Source organism: Sitophilus oryzae, unplaced genomic scaffold (assembly GCF_002938485.1).
Source record: "Sitophilus oryzae breed Bouriz unplaced genomic scaffold, Soryzae_2.0 scaffold_1297_pilon_pilon, whole genome shotgun sequence".
Lineage (NCBI taxonomy): Eukaryota > Metazoa > Arthropoda > Insecta > Coleoptera > Curculionidae > Sitophilus > Sitophilus oryzae.
In genome coordinates, this window is record NW_022145945.1 from 9,310,262 (window position 1) to 9,332,038 (window position 21,777).

At 32.4% G+C, this 21,777-nt stretch overlaps 1 protein-coding gene across 1 annotated transcript; it reads left to right on the top strand.

Annotated features, from left to right (window-relative positions):
• Positions 1–418: 418 nt before the first annotated feature.
• Positions 419–13,870, top strand: LOC115874718. The gene is made up of 6 exons (XM_030889967.1): positions 419–892; positions 7,434–7,615; positions 9,519–9,635; positions 9,702–9,888; positions 10,928–11,063; positions 13,344–13,870. The coding sequence occupies exons 1-6, from the start codon at positions 750–752 to the stop codon at positions 13,773–13,775; spliced, it is 1,197 nt and encodes a 398-aa protein (XP_030745827.1). The 5' UTR covers positions 419–749; the 3' UTR covers positions 13,776–13,870.
• Positions 13,871–21,777: the final 7,907 nt, after the last annotated feature.

The following is a 21,777-nucleotide window of genomic DNA, read 5'->3' on the forward strand; positions in this document are numbered from 1 at the left end:
GGTACTTCAGCCGGAGACAAGCTCTTTGAGGGTGAAGGGCACGGGGGGCAACAGTGGGAGGGTGTATACCATCGGAGGAAGAACATCTATTGGTAGAGGACGATGAGAAACGCCCTGTCCTTTCTACAACAGGAAATATGATGGGTTATAGGCTGTATGATGAGTTATAACTCAAGGAAGGGAAACACAATGGACATCTTTAAGGACTAAGTGATTAATTCCCTCCCATGTTACTTATTCTGCATTCTTCTTCTAAAATTCACCGTAAGTTGACCACCTGTCTAATGATTAGGCTGTAGCAATACTACTTAAAAGCACTACATGTTTACCTAATAATTTTATTAGTGAGATAAGTGTTACTAAATAAAATAAATATAGATAACAGATTTGAGAAAACGATTACACCGAAACATTATCCTGAAAGTAGTAAGTAACGTAGTGTGATTCGATTACAAAAATCATTTAATCCACCAATTTTCCCAAAAATAAAAAACCAGATGTTTATTTATTACACGATATAATTAGAACTTCCTTTTGACATTCGACAAGTGCTCGTACTATCGATAGAAGTCCTTCAAATCCAAGCGAAATTATCTCTGCCTGTTGCAGATTGCAGACAGTTCAGTCGATCTACGCGTTTTGTGTACTAGCGTTCCTCATTTTTCGATGTTACACGCATAGCGGTATCTTATGCATTTTAATTGATTCGACTTTTACCATTTACTGATATTCGTTCTGTCGTATTGATCATGGATGATCAAAGTAAGAAGTTTCTTATAAGAGACTTGGACCAATTGATCGACAAGCATTTGCCCTGTGATCAGTCACGTATAGTGTCTACAGAATATTCGAATTTTATAGCTCTGGATGATTATGGATGCATGGGAATGACGTAAGTTTTGATATTGCCTTTATAAGCTTATTCTACATAAATGACACGTACAAGGTATAAAGCTCGTATATTTTTTAATCTTGAAATTAAAATTTAAATGTATTTGACACAATTTTTTTCATTTACATATTTTATTTTAAATTATAAATTTTAATTATAAAATATACAGGGTGTCAAAAAATAGTGTATTTGGTGGGTTATTCTACAGATAAAAATAAAAAAAATGTCCCTATGAACATACGCTCTAAAATACTTTCCGAAGAAGTTACAGCCCTCGAAAAGGTAACTAAAAATATTTGGTTTATTTTTAAAAACAGTGGTAAACCGTTTTTCTTGAAATTTGGTACTCGTACTCACATTTTAATCTCAAAACGAATGGCGTAGTGCAAAATTTCGTAACAGCTCTGAAAGGGTACTTTCCATTGGGATACAGAGTACTACTCGTGGTACCTACTTCCTTTATCCTGATAGATACAGTAATTTCAAGCAATGATATAAAAAGCTAGAACTTTTTACATAAAGTAGGTGCTCTAGGTAGTGTCCCCCTTGGTCGTGTAGAGTCTATGGCCTGAAAATGAACCTTAAGAAAACTAAATTTATGATAATCACTAAGAGAGAAGATGTCCAAGCCAATGTTCTAATAGATGATGATCAACCTATGGAGAGAGTACAAAAATATAAATATCTAGGCAGTTGGTTGACCGAAAACATGGATCAATCAGCAGAAATAAAAGCTAGAATAGAAATAGCCAGAGCATCCTTTTTAAAACTCAAAAAATGTCTCTGCATTGGAGACATCAACTTAAAGCTTAGATTAAGAATGCTAAGGGGTTACATATTTGCAACTCTACTCTATGGTTCAGAGACTTGAACACTTAAAAAGGCCGAAATGGAGAAGCTTGAGGCATTCGAAAGATGGTGTTATCGGCGTATGCTGAGGATTGCATGGACTGACAAGCTTACAAATGTAGAACTGCGATGCAGAATTCAGAAGGATGAAGAGGTGATTAACATCCTTAAAAAGAGAAAACTTGAGTACTTTGGACACATAATGAGAGGACCTAAATATGCCATGCTGCAGAACATAATAGAAGGAAAGATAAAGGGCAGAAGGAGCCAAGGAAGAAGAAGAACATCATGGCTCAAGAATTTGAGAGAATGGTTTGGAATGACTTCAAACCAGTTATTCAGAGCAGCCGTTAACAAAGTAAGAATTGCCATGATGACTTCCAACCTCCATTAGGAGATGGAACCCGAAGAAGAAGAAGAAGGTGCTATTCATTTAGTTCGTAAGGGTGAACGGTTTTCAAGATATTCGCGTTTAAAGATTACGATGCATCGGTTTTAGTATTAGTAAAATGATAAAATGTAAAGACATTTTAAATAAAATGAATCCCCTGATTTCGCTAATGCTAAAATCAATGCATCGGAACCTTTAAACGCAAATATCTTGAAAACCGTTCACTATTTCGAACTAAACGAAGAGCACCTTTCTTACATAAAAAAGTCCTAGCTTTAATTTTCATTTATTAAAATTACTGTATCTATAAGGATAAAAGAAGTACCACCAGTTGTACACTCTACCCTAATGGAAAGTACCCTTTTAGGGCTGTTACGGAATTTTGCACTATCGCCATTCGCTTTGGCATTAAGTATAAGTGTAATATCAAATTTCAAGAACAAGGGTTTACCAAAGTTCTTAAAAATAAATAATATACACGCAGATGCAAAAAAAGCAACGGAAATTTTTTTTGTCAAATTTAAAGTGATATATTTTTGTTATTTTTATTCCTATTTCCATGATTTTTTTAGCAACCTGTTTATAATTATATCAACTTTAATTCGTAAACTCAGTTTCTTATAAACTTTAGTATTTGGCATATTATACAGGGTTAATCGAGGGGTTGTTTTTTTACCCTAACTTTAAAACACCCTGTGCAATAATTTTGTGTGTAAATTTTCCTGAAATATAATTTTATGGTCAGAACCATGTCTCCTAAGCATTTTGTTTTTTGGATCATGTCTAAATATCCTTTCGTTAATTTTTAAGAGCAAAATGAACTTGACACCAACAATTTGCAATTTTTTCAATTATCATTTCTTTTTGAAGTTATTTTTCAATATGACAAGCCGGAAGCCGGCTTTGGTGATTATTGTGAACTATATACTACTATGACCTGCCCATCATGTTCGAAGTTTGGGAAATGCTTGGCAGGAGAGTTAGAGGTCGCGAAGCGGTACCAGCTTCATTAAATGAGCTTCGCTTGGTTCTTAAAGAAGAATGGGAAAGCATAACGCAATATGATATATGCAGCCTCAATGACAGTATAAACGGACGTATACAGGCAGTTATAGCAGCCAAGAGAAGCAATGCAAATTATTAGGGTACTTTTTACAATTTTTTTTTTCTGTTTGTGTACTCCACTATTACAGATGCTGTCTTTAATATCGTTAGTTCTGTTATCGTTATTAATGTTTATTAAAACCAGAACTGTATCGTTAGTCTTTAACGTTTTTTTTTATTTAGTATAAAGTATACAATGGCAGCGTAATATGACATACATTACGGCAATAGTCACCAAAACTATCTAGTCATATTAAAAAATTACATCAAAAAGTAATGATAATTGAAAAAATTGCAAATTGATCGTGATCAGTTCATTTCGCTCTTAAAAATTAGCCAAAGGATGTATTGACATGAATCAAAAAACAAAATGCTCAGGAGTCATGATTCTGACAGTAAAATTATATTTTCGAAAAATTTACAAACGAAATTATTGCACAGGGTGTTTTAAAGTTCGGGTAAAAAAACAACCCCTCGATTAACCCTGTATAATATGCCAAATACAAAAGTTGGTAAAAAACTTAGCTTATGAATTAAAGTTGATATAATATATACACAGTTTGCTAAAAAATTAATGAAAATAGTGCTGAAAATAACAAAAATATAACACTTTAAATTTGACCAAAAATTTCTCCGTTGTGTTTTTTTGCATTTGAGTGTATAAAATTTTTATTTAACTTTTCTAGGGCTGTAATTTCTTCGGGAAGCATTTTAGGGAATATGTTCATAGGAACTTTTTTTATTTTTATCTGTAGAATCACCCACCGATGTTACATACACTATTTTTTTGACACCCTTTATAACTAACTAGTTTTTAATATATTGATAAATTTTAATTACAAGTTAAATGTTCTACCTTGGTTAGCAAAAGCTGATTCTAGTACATATTTAAATACTCGTACAGCTTTTGGTATATTGCGATGGATTTGGGATTTGGGCGTCATTTATTAGTCTCTTGAAACTTGTGTCATTCCAACCTAATTGTGTTTTCCGAAAATTTTAAAACAGGTTATACAAAACAGTTTTTAAATAATTGAAAATATGTTTGTTTGGCGATAGGTTAGATTTAAGTTTGAAAATTTTATAAATTATCTTAAGTCCCATCTCGACATAACGTTTTATATGTGAGGTATGTCGTATTAAAAACCAGTTTTACCTGCGATTTTGTCAATTATAGCATTATGTTTAGTAAAGATGAAAAGAAAAAAAAATGCAATTTTATTACAAAATTATACAGGGTGGCGCACCTCATTCGCCTCGGTTGATTATACGAAAACGGAGAGATGTAGAAACAAAATATTGTATGGGTATATGCGGGGAGGGAATGTGCACAATTTAAAATTATTTTGAAATGTACAGGGTGTTTCAGAACTAATATCCATACCAAAGTTATATTTTTTCTTATGGAACACCCTGTATTTTACTTCATTTTTGGATTCTTGGGCCCAAAAAAAGGTATTTATTATAAGGGTTAAATATGTTTAAAATCTTTAGTTTTTGAGATATTTAAGAATATTTAAAAATACATGCTACATTAGAATATATTATTAACACCCTGTACATTGCTTTTCAGAACTAATTCCTGTGCTGACTTTTAAGCCAGAGAAATAAACTTTACTGAAAAATTTAATTCCTTCGTTTAATGTATACAGGGGTATCACAAATTGCTGGTCTATTTTAAATATATATTTTACATAAAAACTTCGTTATTTCAAATACAACACCCTGTATTTTTTCAAATAAATCGAAGCAGATTCAAATGCTCTTTCAAACTATATTAGGGTTTCCTATACCTATCTAGCTCAGATTTTGAATAAAAAGCGATTTTTCAATAAAATGGCAATCAAGATGGCTGGTGTCGCTATGGCAATTTTCTGGTGAAAGCTAGTAACTTTTTTCAAAATCGACATTAGTTTGTGGACATTATTATTTAGATTTATAACAGTTTACTTAAATTTTGCTACATTAGTTTAATACTTATTAAACTTCATTATTCATTATTTTATCAAGAAAAATAAAGCAGTATCTGCTGGCGGAACGAATGGGTATGTTACTAGTGATTATATTTTGCGAGGAAAATTGTTTCTTCGCCTCAAGAGCCTATGCTCAAAGATATCCAAATAGGAATCTTCCTGATAAGCGTTCCTTGAAAAAATACTTTTCTATTTCGCAGAGCTATGGTAGTGTGGTTTATAAAAAAACTATTAGGCAGAAACCTATCGTTGGAAGTAAAGAAAATGAATTTGCCGTAATTGGCTCTTTTATAGAAAATCCATATATCTACGAGTGATCATAAAATAAATGAGAGAACTACTTCTTCATTTTTCTTGAAAGAATAATAATGTCACTAGAAACTTGACATCAGCCATCTTGGTTCCCATTTTATTGAAAAATGGCTCTTTATTCAAAATCTAAGCTAGATACGTATAGGAAACCCTTATATAGTTTGAAAGAGCGTTTAAATCTGCTTCGATTTATTTAAAAAAATACAGGGTGTTGTATTTGAAATAACGAAGTTTTTATGTAAAATAAATATTTAAAATAGACCAGCAATTTTTGATACCCCTGTATACATTAAGCAAAGCAATTAAATTTTTTAGTAAAGTTTATTTCTCTGGCTTACAAGTCAGCACAAGAATTAATTCTGAAAAGCAATGTACAGTTCGAAAGTTTTAAGTTAACTGAGATACGAAGTATGTTGAAAAATGCAACATTTCCAAATTTGCCCTGTATTTCAGAAACCAAAGGATCTGCATCTTTATTCTCATAAAAAAGTAACGCAATGATCTGAAAACCGAATCTTTGTGTGTCTCTACAAATAAATAAGAAACTCTAAAAACCTAAGATATAAATTATTATTCACAAAAGCATAAACAACAAGGAATAAACGAATATGTATCAAGAATAGTGTTAAAATTATTCCTCATCAATACGTAACAAGACATAATTGTTAATTGTCATTAAAAACATAGTTATATTAAATGTCATTAGAAACATTCATAATTTTCAGCCTACTCAACCATTTCCAGTTATAGTCTAAGACCAACGTTTTCGAGAAAGTATTTTAAGACGTCTGGCTCTTTTATATATCTTTTACTATGCTCTCTGGAACAATATGCGGCCCGTCTGGCTGCCGATACCCGTTGCGTTTACTACTACGCATGGGAAGATCTTATATTTTTATTAATTCAGTCTTATAAATTCTAGTATTGAATATAAATCGAACATGTCTCCATAGCGCAGTGCGTAGAGTTTTCGACCACGAACCGATGATTCAGAGTTCAAATCCGGGTCAGGGCAAAGACTTTTTTTATTTTATTTTCGTTTATATTCTGATAGGTATTTACAGTTATTAAATAATTTTGGTGATTAAAAAAAACAAATATTTAATACTTTAACGGATAATACTTTTTTTATTAGTCGGAAACTCTACGCACTGCGCTATGGAGACATGTTCGATTTATATCCAATACTAGAATTTGAAGGACTTATAAAAATATAGGATCTTCTTTCAATGCGCAGTAGGGAACGCAACGTTTACCGGCAGCCAGACGGGCCGCATGCTGTTCTAGAGAGCATAGTAAAAGATATATCAAAGAGCCAGACGTCTTAAAATACTTGTTTTTGCGACGTTGCTAGCTCTTGTATTATTATGGTGTAGTCTCCCTTATACATACTCCCTTTGTTGTAATTTCATCGTCCCATCTCAGGTTTGGTCTTCTTCTAGGTCTTTTAATTCCTGGTGGGTACCATGCAGTAATTTTTGCGGTCCATCTGTTATACATTCTTCTTGCCAGGTGTCCTGCACATTGCCATTTGAGGGATTTGACTCTGCGGATGACATCCATTATGAGTCTTTTGTCGTATCCTCTCTATTCTTTTACGACCCCTCTTGGTTATTCCTAGTATATGTCGTTCCATTGAATGTTGTGCGACCTGCAGTTTCTTTATAATGTCCGTCTTAAGTGTACAGGTTTGGCATGCATATATCATGACTGGTAGTACATACTGGTCGAATGGTTTCTTCTTTAGATAGAGTGAAATTCTAGATTTGAATATGATTGAATTTCTTCCATAAAAGTATTCCATGCTAACTTAATTCTTCTCTTGTTGATTCCAGTAGTAGAGATCCCAAGTTGTGTATTAGTTGTTCCAAAATAAGAAAGCCAGATCTAACTGAATTTAATTTTATTCTAGATTAGAGTTTGTATTAATCAATACTACCACTGGTGAAGAATGGACATTGCATACTATAGCAAAGAAGATATCCGAAAAAAACGACGTTAAAGACATGTTCAATGTCAAAACAACGTTCAAAAAAGAAATAGGACTGTACATGATAGCCAGAAATGCTCTTAATAAATTTTTAAAATCAAAAGGTTTGTAATGGTAGTCATAAGATTATATTTTAAACAGAACAATATATTTTTAAATCAACTGTTATTCTCAAGTTATGCTCAAGAACTTATCAAAATACTATTTATTATGATTGTTAATTGGTATTTGAAGAACAAAAGTTAAGTATACTGAATTAAGTGGGTATATCCACTACAACTAAGCACTAAAAAATATTTATTTTTTAAAAATACGTCTCGTTTTAGAATACAACGAGAGCCAGCTTTTAAATGGTTCTTTTCTTATAAACTAGTTTTCTAATTAACTAAACACCATCAAATACATAAACCAACAAAAAATAAAGATTTAACGTATGTACAGGGTGGCGGGGTGGCGCCTCTCATACGCCGCGGAAGCTCCAAGGTTATATCGAAATGAAATTTTGAAAAAAATAAAGATGAGTTTTATTAAAGAATCATATATATATCTAAAATATAAGGATTTTGACATATTTCACATTTTGTGTAAATGAAGAGTAAATTTTGCATTTTGATAATAGCTATACCTAAATTTTAGTTGATCTTGTATAGCCTGATATTTAATTACAGTAACTATTGTATATTAAACCAAATAGAAATTTGACCTAAAAAGTTAAACAAAATTAATACGGAACATCAGTCACTTATAAAAGCAAGTTACTCCTTTATTTTAAATTGAACACCTAGTATATAATTCCGGTGTTCAATGGGGAATTTATATATCTTCAAAATATTATTAAGGTTGCTTACACCTCAGACAAAGATTTTCCTAGATATTTTAATTTTTATCATTTTGCGTCAGTAGATTTATTAGTCAGTAGACAAAAATTAGCTAGGTGAAATCAAATGCTCAAAATTCTTCCTTTCATGTTAACTGCATAAAATGATTATCTTTTCAAAAGATCCATTTTAAAAGGCATATGTGGAGTTCTACCTATAAAAGCAACTACAATAACTTTTCTCATGTCGTCGACAATAGTTGGTCGAGTTTTGTAAACACTGTCTTTAATATATCCCCATAAAAAACAGATTAGATAAAAACAAGAGAATTTAAGTGTTCTATTAATTGGTGAATGCACACTGCATTCACCAATAGAATCATATCAATTCTCTCTGATCTAGGCTAAGTTTGCATTTTCGGCAAATTTCTGAGAATTTTTTTTTGTTTTAACTGACACTAAATGATAACTAGTTGTTAAATTTGGACTAATTAGACAGCTATTTTGAAGTAACGTCGGACATATCACAGCCATCTAGATTTTATAAAATAATAAAGATCTACTCAGATCAAATCATGTAAATGAAAAGATCTAGAAAAATCTTTGTTTGAGAGGTAGGCAACCTTAATAGTATTTTGAAGAGACATTCTCCATTGAATATCGGAATAATATACTGGGAGTTCCATTTAAAATAAAAGAGTAACATGCTTTTAAAGGTAACCATGCAATGTTCAATATTAATTTTGTCTCACCCTGTATCATTTTTTGGATCAAAATAGTTAATTTAACTGCATATTAGGCTATACCGAGTAAATTCCAATATAGGTAGCTTTTATTGTAATTTAAAAATTGTTCTTTGTCTTTAGAAAATGTTAAATATATTAAAAACCTTACAGTTTAGTCATATCCTTTTCTTATAAAACTCACCTTTATTTTTCTCCCAGAATCCGAAAATCAATTAATATATAGAGTGTTCCATTACAAAAAACACAACTCTGATATGTAATTTTTTTGGGGACACCCTGTAGAATTCTCTATATTTTTAAAAAGTGGTCTGAATTAACCAACATATGCTCACAAAATTTAATTTCAATACAAACTGTCGTTCTCCTTGGAGCCTCCGAGGCGTGAGAGGCGTCACCCTGTATATCTCTCTGTCGAGAAAACTTTATATTTTTGTTTTATTTTAGGAGAGGATGCTATCGAATGTATTTCAACACCTTTTGGAGGAAGATTCAATCTAAATGGTTTCTGCAATTCCGTGGACGAGGACGCAGTTCTCATCTTGTCAAACTTGAAAAAATACGGTAAAGGCATTAAAAAACTAGAAATTAACTAAAAATATAATGATATCATTAAATTAACCATCTTAGGTTTCAGAAGGTTGGACCAAAGAATCGGTTTGGATTTGGAATGCGCAAAAATTGTGCTTAAGGCGCTTGCGCATCTTCACGGTAGCGCGTTGGGCATGAAATTGCTAGAACCGGAAGCTTTCGAACAAAAAGTTATGCCTTATCTTTCTGATTGCTATAGTTCAAGAAGTTTTCATAAAATAACAAGGTACCTATATATTAATAATTATTATTTCTCCTGTCGATTTTTATATATACGTTAATAAGAGATACTATATACAGTAGTAATTAGACCACTAAAATATTGAATAGCAAAAAACTGCCTAATCAATTAAGACTCATATTTCCGGTCATAATACTCTAATACATTTATTTATATTCTTGCTGTCATAGATATCCGCTTCTGCCTATTATTTACTTATTTAATCAATCTTAAAATATGTACTTGTTATCTATATGTATAGTAACCTTTATCACAAATTAATATGTTGAGCAACATCATTAAGCTTTGATCAATTGAGTTAAGTATGCACTGCTGAAAGTTATATTTCGTTCCAATAATTATTCTTAACTTTCTATACGTATTAAATATTTTTATAATCGCAATATTTACATTGCATTTCATAAATAAATATCTTTCAAGTGAAATACTTCTTTAGGTTTATTTGGAGAATTACCTAATACAAGTTTAGAAGTTTATCTAGCAAAATAAAATACTAATTCGACACAACACATTGAGAAGAGAAAAGCGATGCCATTTCTAGTTGTCCTTGTCAATAGAAATGGGGGATCTATTAAAATTTCTGAAACTGAAAACTAGGGTTGCCAACCGTCCTCTATTCCAGAGGACAGTCCTCTTTTTTGATCTCACTGGCCTCTTTTCTCTCGCGTATTGAAAATGTCCCCTTTTTTAAACACCAAACTCAATATCTAAAAAATATTCGGCTATCGCCTCAATGCTTTAAACGATTGTTAATCTGTGTCTTTCGCTACTCCCACTCGATTTTAGAGAAAAGAAAACGAAGAAGAATGTGGAAGAATTGTGGAAGCGATAAACATGTTAAGAGCTAGCAACGTTTTGGAGATAGAATTTTAAGAAAGCTGGCTCTTTAATATATCTTTTGCTATGCCTCTCCCTCTCAATAATACTGAATCATTGTCTACCAAATTCCAAGAAAAGTTACAATAAATGTTAAATCTAAGATTTGTTACATCATCAAAAGTTTATTTATTGGTTTATATTTTAGAGACCAAATGATTGAAGTTTTAAAAGAAGAAAACTTTTCTTCCGATATAATTAAAAGAGCTACAATGACATTTGACAGGAGAAGTATTAAAAACATAAGAGAACCATGGGCCACCATTACTCACAATAATATATGGGTAAGTACTAGGTATATAGTTCATACCAATTAAATTTTTAGTCACGTGATTAAGCTTAACCGGCACAGCGTTGCCCACTTTTACATATTTTCTTTTAATCAAAATATTTTAGAAAACAAAAATAAATTGATTATAAATATATAAACAGTTATTAATTTACATCAACAAAACTCACCTTCTTAACAGCACTTAATAGACGGAGCTGGCTACATAAAAAACCTTATCATCGGTACATGGCTAATTTTTTGTGTGAAGTATCCTTTTGTATAGCCATTATGAAATAGTCGTGTCTGCCAGCGCGATCCCGGGGCTTAAAGCGGGGGCGGCCAATCGAAAGGGTGAAATTTTGACACTAAAAATATTATAAGGTACACGTCTTATAATTGCGAAAATAGCTTTTATTTATTATTAAGAAACGTGTAAAACTGTTGACAGACATTTATCTAGTGGCTAAAATGCCGGCAGACCACCCGAAAGAGGCATGGAATTTGACAAAAAAAGCATCGCATATATGCATGTCGATTGGTGGAATGTTATGTTTATTTATTTAAAAAGCTGTATGCAAAAGATCAAACAAAAAAATCGTGGCTCAATTAGCGGTAGACAGTTATAAAATTCGCGATATTACTGTACAGGGTGAATCTTGAATAAGTGCAAATATTTTCAGAGCTGGTAGATCTCGATAAAAGAAACATATTATTTTCTTTTTACCTTTTTCAAAATAAGTCTAATAAATAATTTATTTATTTTTAATAAATTTTTAAATAATTTTGTGGGACACCTGTTTTTTTCTGTACTTGCATCCATTATTTTAGTGCCGTAGCCATAGAGTAAAGCCATAAGCATGATAGGTTAAGAAATAATTATACCGTTGGTAAATTTGCGGTGAACAGGCAGTTGAGCTAAATAGTTTTTTAAAATATACAGGAAAATTTAAAAATAATGCACGATTTTCTACATCTTTTTTTGCGAAAAAATACTCATAGACTGGGCTCGAAAATATCACCCTTAAAAGTATTTTCACTTATTTAAAACTCACCCTGTATAAGCGTTTTCAGGAAACGCTGGCCGCGTTATCAATTGAAACATAATACCTGTAAGTCTATAAAAATTTTACGGTGCAGATATCGACTCAGGACGCAGAGGAAGACTCGTTTGTGAGAGCGGGGATCTGCAGTACGATGAGTCAGATACCAATAGTGAGACAGAATAGTAAATGTATGATATCTGTTTTGAAATAATAAAAAAATATATTTGTAATATACCTAATCGTATATATGATTTATCTATACTTAAATGGATGAGGCGGCGAGCGTTCCCTGAAAGCGCTAGAGTAATATCGCACTTTTGATAACTGTCTGCAGCTGATTTAGTCACGATATTTGTGTTCTGCCCTTTTGCTTTTAAAATAAATAAATATGACATTCCACCAATCGACATGCATGTATGCCATATTTTTTTTTCATTCTTCAAATTTCATTTTATAATAATTTTCGAGATAATTTTTAAAATTTCATGTCTCTTTCGCGTTGTCTGTCGGCATTTTAGCGACCAGAAAAATGTCTGCCAACAATTTTCCACGTTTCTTAATAATAAATAAAAGCTATTTTCGCAATTATAACTCGTATACCTTATAATATTTTTAGTGTCCAAATTTCACACTTTCAATTGGCCGCCCCCGATTTAAGCCCCGGGATCGCGATGGCAGACATGACTATTTCAAAATGGCTACACAAAAGGATACTTCACACAAAAAATTAGCCATGTAACGATGATAAGGTTTTTTATGTAGCCAACTCTTAGACTATAAGGGACATAAAGAGATATTACTACCGCTGTTCCGTTTAAATATTGTAATAAAGTTGTGATGAGATTTTTACGGCTATTAATAATTTTTAAGCTATCTTGTACTCTTCGCTTCTATAAAGAACAATGTTCGACTGCAAGATCTGCTAGTAAACATTTTTAGGCTTAAAGTATCACAACACTATTTATTTAAACCAAAAACACGTAATACAAAACTGAAGTGTCAAAACGAATGACAATGCCAGGAAATAAGTAAATAACTGTGGCACCTTGACATTTTAACAGCAGAGCTACCACCTCAATTCCCAGCGGGAAATTTAAATTCCAGTTAATCAGCCCGGCGCGGCACCGAATACATATATCCATGGTTGGCAACAATGAATTTAAAAATCGCGCCCTCAATTACGTAACTAAAAGTTTAATTGGTATCAAATATACAAAGCATTTTCTTATATTTTTAAATAATATTTTTAGGTAAATAACATCAGGGTCAGATACAATAATCGGCACGAACCTATCTCAATAAAATTGATAGATTTTCGAATTAGCGAATACCAATCACCAGCGAGAGACCTGCTATTCTTCCTCTTCACCAGCGTAGAGTTGGAGACTCTTAGGAACAACCTAGACGATCTCATAGATTTCTATTACCACAACGTCATTTATCTACTCCATAAGCTGCAACTAGATACGCGGTACTTTACCAGATGGTCGTTTAACGAAGAGCTAAGGATTGCTGGCAGGCAAAGTGAGTTCTTCAAGATCGTCTCAAGGCTTTACGCAGTTTTGGACAACGAGCCAGAACTTACACACGGATCTCAAGGAAAAATAGTTGATGCGATACACAGAGACAGATTGTGTTACATTGTTAGGGAGTTCGACAAGAGGAATTGGTTAAGCATTTAAGTAGAAATGTATATCTTTTTTATATTTTTTTATTATAACTACAGTTAAGGCTTTCTGTTTAATATAATAGTTTGACAAACAACAAAATAATAACAGCTTATTTTTTTAATATTTTGGTTAATGACATTTGCGTTTGTCTCATCAAAGAGCCCGAAATCGACAAAATAGCAAGAGACAACTTTTAATCAGAGTCCATTTCACTAGTCCGAAAAAGTAGTAAAATAAGCGTTCGGCATTTAACGTTTTATGTAAAACTGGCTAGGTATTTTTACACAAATAAAGAAGGAAATTAAAGATAAAGGATTATACTATATCCGTATTGTAGCCTTTGGCTGAGATTACAGTGGAGCGGCGAGGAAAGAGGGTAGCGACGAGGAAAGAGGATAGCGGTGCGGTAAACGGCGAGGATAGCGTCGAAAAACTTATAGTAAAAGCGGAGAGGATAGAGCAAAAATTGTGCAACGTATTTTCCAGTAGCAATTCGACAATGGTCCGATTAAGTAATCAAAAGCGAAAGCTCTTACTTACCGAAAATACGGCTGCTAAATTTTGTATCTTGCATAATTATTCCCAGCAAAGAAGAATTAGGAGATAGTCTGTTCATCCCGCTAATAAAGATCTAAGAGAAAGAAATCAGTACTTCTGCCATGGTGAACGTCTAGGAGATAACAAAAACAAATTTATTTCCTCGGTCTTTCTATACCTCAGGTGGCTACGAACTTATATGAATGTTGACGATCCCTCCTGACGGCGATCCTCGAGGCTATTAAAAACAAACATTTTTGTTTCTCTTAGCACCGCTATGTGCACCGCCTTCCTCTACTCTCGCCTCGCCGCTTTTACTATACGCACCTGCATATGAATACATAGGTTTGATTAACTCTCCGCTATCCTCTATCCTCGCCGCTCCACTATAATCGCAGACTTAGCCCAATTAGGCTGAGATTATAGTGGAGCGGCGAGGAAAGAGGGTAGCGAAGAGGAAAGAGGATAGCGTCGCAAAACTTATAGTAAAAGCGGAGAGCAGGTTTACTAAAAATTACTATTTTTATTTTGTAGATTTTCTTACAGTGTAAGTGGCGAAATATCTATTCTCATTTGCAGAAGAAAAGTATTTGCTCTGCTTTTTCAGATGTTAACATTTTTTGTGACTAACGTGAATCAATTTTTAATTAATATCTAAGACATGTTAATCTAAATAAACAATTCTATTCTATAAATAAAAAGCGACAACAAACGGCAAAGGGACAGACTGCCTCCGGGTCGGCATGAGCCAATAATAATAATTTTAATAAAAATATCACACATTTGCCATCCAAAACACCGGCCGGCATCAAGTCAGCACTTTAAACATAAACATATTGATAACAACTGTTTCGAGTCCTCGGTTCGTGCATTTCCATGGATTACGATTACTGCCGGCGCAAAAGTAACGAATTAGCTTAGTAACGAGTAACGAGTAACGAGTCCTAAATTCAAATAGTAAGCGTTACCTCGAGTCCTCGTAAAGTAACTGTTACTTTGTAACGATTACTTAGAATTTTTACATCACTACCACACACCCGCTTTACCCGATCGCTGAGACAGCATAATAGACTCTTAAAGGTCTACTTAATTTTTTAACAAGAAAAAAAGTCAGTAGCGCACTTATAGTAACTTTTACCCTCAAAATTTCATTCGGGTCGCTAAAAGCACTTGGAAGAAAATTATAATGCATTGAAAAAAGATGAAAACTAACCCTCTGTATCTTCGAAACAAAGCTAAATCGTACCATGGTAATATGAAAAGTAAATCTTATTTTTACAAGAAGAATTTCATGTTTTTTAAAACATCCTGTAATAATACTAATCTTCATTGAAAAGTGACAAAATAAGTTATCTCATAAAACAATGGCGCACCATTCACAAAAATAGAACCTACAAATTCAATTTTCTATGTATCAAGCAACCGGTCAAAGTCCCCCCTTCCCATTTCAATTTGATGTCGTAAACCAATCAAACTGGCGAATTTGTCGTATATAATGGCCGTAACAAATTTGTCAAACAGCAACAACGGCACCGCATCCTCATCAAACGATTATACGATTACCCCCATTTAGGCAAGCAGGCGCTTGAATAGGAATATAAGGGAATAGGGAACACGGAGTCGACAGGAAGTGTACAATGGAGCTATGAAATGGGGATAGGGTAAAAGCAATACGCAATTGAAGAGCACACGGGAAAAACAATGAAAATCTCTTTTTTGCTGATTTAATTTTAATGCATAATAATATTTTTCATCTTAAAAACTAGCTGTCTCTTATCATCTTGATCAAAGTTGTTGTGTATTTTTGTAATAACACCCTATATATTAATTGATTTTTGGATTCAAGGAGAAAAATAAAAGTGAGTTTTATTAGAGAAGTATATTACAAAAATGTAAGGTTTTTGACATATTTAAGATTTTGTAAAAATAAAGAACAAATTTTAAATTTCAATAAAAGCTATACTTGTATTCATTTAAAACTTTCCAATATGGCGGACTTCAGTATGGGAGGCTTAAAAAACGAAAATCTCTAGACTGGAATCGACTGTAGTTCAAATCGTTCAAATTGATAATCTGTGGTAAATCCAATTGAACTCTGACAGTTCTGACACTTGGCTGACATTGACGTTTACGGTTCCTTTTTCTAAATATTTTCATTATTTTTTGAGTTTTTATTCACAAATTCTACTTGATTTTGTTCTTTTATTTAACCTGCAGCCTGCAGTACTAATTATATAGTTATAAATAATCTTTTCACCGATCAAGAACTGAGGAATAGGCTGGAAGATATTCAAAATGTGTAAAACGCTTAAAAACGTATTAGAAAACATTGACTCGTCCACAAATTCGTGAAAATAAATTAGTCCAGATGTTTGTAAAAAGGTTTCTAATTATTTTGAGAAGTTTCTTCGTATCAGTAATTTTCAGGTTTGTAATATGTATATGATAATAAATAGATTAAAACTTTTATTTCAATTTCAGGAAACAGCACGGGCATTACAGATTATTTTAAATCAGTTTTAAAATATAAAGAAGGTTTAAAATAGGTTTAAAAGTTGAGTTAGTAGAGAAGACCTAAATAAGGTAATGTTGGTAATGGGGGACCAAAGATCAAATACCACTTGAAATATATAATATGTACAATAATTGTAAGTAGTTTTTATGAATGTTTGATATCTATTGCATTGTTTTTATATTTCTTGAAATATAGGTATATATTTTTACTTTACAGGATACACAAAGAATAATAAAAAATACAGTTACTCACTAAAAGCACTTAAGGTTTGTAATAGATGTAGTTAGAATATCAAACACCAAACCAAACCAAAAATTATGTTTTATTTTACTGGTATTCCTCACATTTGAAAGGAACGTCATTTCATAAATAAGCAGAAGGACATTGTATAGTACACTCTATATTAATAATTCTTTTTTATCCTATACTTGTTAGTTGACGCATCACTTACTCGGTATAAAATTTAGTACTGATTCCAAACTTATAATTGTGGTTGTGACATATTCTGATGTGTTTCTGGCAATTTAAAATAAGTTAATTATTTAAACAAACATTTCTGTCTTTCCTGACAGGAGTGTGAACACAAATTTAATAAAGGTAAATGTGGATAATGTTCTGATTATTACAGTTTGCATGGATGGTTTTGTATGTTGTTCTTTTTAATAAAGTATATTTAATGAGTTTTTGAGTATTTCTTTTTCCCTCAGAGGATTGTGTTCTAATCTTTATATATAAATTTTCATAAATTATATCTACAAAATTTATTACCTTATAACTTTTTGCTAAAGACTTTGTAGTTGATACAGTTTAACAGTATATAGATGATTGAAAATATATAGCTGTTTTTGCACACATCAATTCAATTTGTGATTAACTGTACTGAAATAAAAACAAATTAAGAGAAATGGGGTGATCTACAACATGAAACGCATCATCCTATTTCCTTATTAGTCTTCTATTAATTTCACTTATTAAACAACTATAATTATTCAATAATCTTGATAATTCTAGGAACTCTCAGATATCGTCAAAACATGAAAACAAAAATTCACTTCTTATAGTTCTTACATCCGGTCTCTTTAACTGAAATATAAGAAACAGGGGAGTTAATATTCTCACTGAGAAAGTTTATAAAATACCTTTAAGTAAAATCTCTTCGGATCTGCGGTAAAATACCTTTATTCTTATTAAATAATTTCAATAATCTATGTTTTTATTTATGACAACCACCTAATAACCTAACTTTAACGTCAATTTGACAATCCTGAAAAATGTTATTTGTTAACCAAAGAGTAAATCAATTTCTGAATTCGCTAACGCCAACTTATTTTTCATTAAAAAAAATTACCAATTTTCGTAACTAGGTCGGCCATATTGAGGAACTTTTAAAAGAATTGTGCTAACCTGAATTGGAATTTACCCAGTATAGCCCGATATATAGTTAAAATAACTATTGTACTTTGAAATAAATCAAAAAGCTGAAACGAAAAAGTTATGCAGTGTGAGGCAAAATTAATATTGAACATTGGTTACCTGCAAAAGAAAGTTACTCCTTTATTTTAAATGAAATGCCCAGTATATTATTCCGATATTCAATAGTGAATTCATGTCTCTTCAATTATTTGAGATTTAAGCATAAATATCATCCTTTAATGAAACTCACCTTTATTTTTTCCAAGAATCCAATCAATTAATACCGGGTGCGTCTCGAAAGTGGCGTACCCCCTATAACTTTTTTATATTTTCAGATAAAAAAAACGAGATTTGCTATGTTAGTATCTTAGATTAACAGTTAAGTATACGACATAAATTAGGATTGATTGGACGTACTCAATAATTGTTTTTGATCGCTTCCAAAAACATGAACATTGAAATTCTCTGTATATTTTGTAGGTCTGCTTCGGAAAAATTAATTCTCCAAAAAAAACCATTTTCTCAAAAAGTATGCGACGTGCAGTTTTTTTTTACAAGAGACAAAAAATGTAGCAAATACTAGAGGGTTCATTTTACGGAAAGAAAATCTGTCGACGGTGGAGCTGGAAAATATTTATACAGGGGTAGTTTTCACCGTTCCCGTACTTTTTCTTTATTTTTGTGAAAGTCAAATGTTAAAGCACTTAGCAAGACATAGACATCAAAAATCCCATTCAAATCGGAATAACGGTTCTCGAAATATCTGAAAAAATGCGTTTATTTTTTTTAAATGGTTTGATGCCCTCCAGCGGACAAACGAAGCACTTTTGTATAGAGGTAAATTGTGTCCAATGAACTTATTTTGATCCCAAAAATACGTAGTAGTTCTATGTCCACGGAATATTGGCACACCCTGTATATTATCTTGGGACTATAAAGTGGGACATTTCTTCTTATGGTTCTTTAGATATATTTTTATTATATGCCCTGTATAATTCATTATAACCGTCCAAATATCCGAAAACAAGCCATTGCGCTGTGATGAAATTTTTCCTCGAAATACATTCGCCATAATGGAAAGGCAGCGGGAGGAAAAAAAAGCGGAAAGCAAAACAAGCGGTGGGGTTTCAGCTTAATCAGACTAGTTTATGAATAAGCATCGGCGTCAGTCAAAAGGGCTTTGTTGCGATCTGACGAGTGGGAACAATGGGGCACGGAGGCAATTTGGAAAAATATGCCTTCTGTTGCCTCGGCGGAAAAGACAAAAAATACACGGTAATAAACTAATGAGAAATGGGCGCGGGAGGCTTCGAAGCGCGTTTTTTTTCTTCTTTTTTCACGGTTTCAATTAGAAGATTGCGTTAGAATCGGGAAAACAAACGCGAGTATGGTACAAACAGGTCTTTAGTAGGGAAGTTTTAGTGTTAACATGTCATCGGCGTCGGCGATACAATATAGACTCGTTGCTTACTGTATGTACAGGGTGGGTCAAATTCGACGCTTTTAAATGGTAACACCCTTTTCTATAGGAGATAGATGAAAACTAATATCGGTGTCTGAGCTCAATTTTCATCAAAAACATTATGGTAAAAACCGCACGTCAGTATCTGTTACCGTTTCGGAGTTACGGGGTGTTTTTTCAAAAATGTGCATTTTTAACAAATCGCTGTAACTTTTTTACTATGGAAAATTTTGTATCTCTATGTAAACATTTCCAAAGCACCTTTTTACGTAGAATTTAATGGTTTAAGTATATTTTTTTTTAAATTAATAATTTAAGAGTTATCAACAGAAAAATTGATTTTTTATTGGGGACACCCTCTATATTTTTATTTAACTGAGAAGAATTTAAAATTACCTTTCCAAAAAAATAGCACACTTGATATTTTGTTATAATCCTCTTCGAAATACAGAATTTTTAAAAGTTCGCCACTTTTAACTAGTAGGCTTTGGACCCCTTATTGACCTTATGGACCCCTTATGATATGCCCTTAATGGAACTCGAAAACATATTTTTCCAGCAAGACGACGGACCGCCTCTGAACGCTGAAGTTATCAGCAAATTTTTGCAGCCAATTTCAAGAATAATTGAATAGCTAACCAATATCCCAGCCGTTTGCCATCGAGGCCACCTGACTTAGTGCCCATGGATCTAATCCTATGGATATATTTGCGGAAGAATAAAGGTTCCTTATTCTTCCGTATAATCTACACAAGAATTAGAAATACTTAGCAGTTATGAGAGGGTATATTTCACCCCCACAGAGTTTTTTTTCAATTTCAAGAATAATTGAATAGCTAACCAACATCCCAGCCGTTTGCCATCGAGGCCACCTGACTTAGTGCCCATGGATCTAATCCTATGGATATATTTGCGGAAGAATAAAGGTTCCTTATTCTTCCGTATAATCTAGACAAGAATTAGAAATACTTAGCAGTTATGACAGGGTATATTTCACCCCCACAGAGTTAATGAATTCCGCGAGAAATGTTCAAAAACTGCCCCGTCTGTCCATAACAGAAGACGGTCGATATGTCGAACACCTGTAGCAAAATCTCATGTCTTGGTTTGCTATTTATTTTTATTGTTATTAAATATAGTTTAAATGTGTTGATGTTGGTTAAATATATTTTAAATTGTAATAAAATGCTGCATCTCTCATAGCAAATATTATTTTTGTTTTAATTGATGCTCACAGCTAGAATTTTTTTGCATTGCAGCCGGTGCCGTTCCAAGCCTACTTATTTAAAGCGGGCGAATTTTTATATACTCTATATCTCGAAGAGGAATGGAGCAAAATATCAAGTGTGTTATATTTTTTGAAAGGTAATTTTAAATTCTTTTCAATAAATTAAAAATATACAGGGTGTCCCATATAAAAAATCAAATTTTCAGTTGATAATTCTTAAATTATTAATTTAAAAAAAATATACTTAAACCATTAAATTCTACGTAAAAAGGTGCTTTGGAAATGTTTTCATAAAAATACAAAATTTTCCATAGCAAAAATGTTATAGCGATTTGTTAAAAATGCATATTTTTGAAAAACACCCCGTAACTCCGAAACGGTAACAGATATTGATATGCGGTTTTCACGATCATGTTTTTGACAAAATTGAGCTCCAGACACCGATATTAGTTTTGTCTATCTCCTATAGAAAAAGGGTGAATTTCCACCCTTTAAGAGCGTCGAATTCGACGTTCATCATTGGGATTTCGGAAACCGTAAGAGATACAGAATCGGTTAAATGGAGGCAAAGTTGCGCGTTAATTTGATGATTAATAAAATGCCGTATTGCATTTTTATTTTTTATTTTTTTTGCATATAATATTCTAGTGATGGAATTTTCTGAACGAAACGTCGGCAAATATCAAAGTGACTCTATATAGTGTTTTAAGAGTGATGAAAGGATTTAATTAAATTGAAAAAAATCAGATCCGGATTTAAAAAATTAAGTTGTGAAGGGTACACAAACGCATTTCAAATACATCTGAAAGTCAACCTTAAAGGTCGTTTAAGGTCTCACAACAAGGTTCTTTCTGGAATC

Coding starts and splice junctions, on each gene's coding strand:
- LOC115874718 (XM_030889967.1), top strand. CDS start 750: ATGGATGATCAAAGTAAGAAGTTTCTTATAAGAGACTTGGACCAATTG. Junction 7,616..9,518: donor TAAATTTTTAAAATCAAAAG/GTTTGTAATGGT, acceptor GTTTTATTTTAG/GAGAGGATGCTATCGAATGT. Junction 11,064..13,343: donor TTACTCACAATAATATATGG/GTAAGTACTAGG, acceptor TAATATTTTTAG/GTAAATAACATCAGGGTCAG.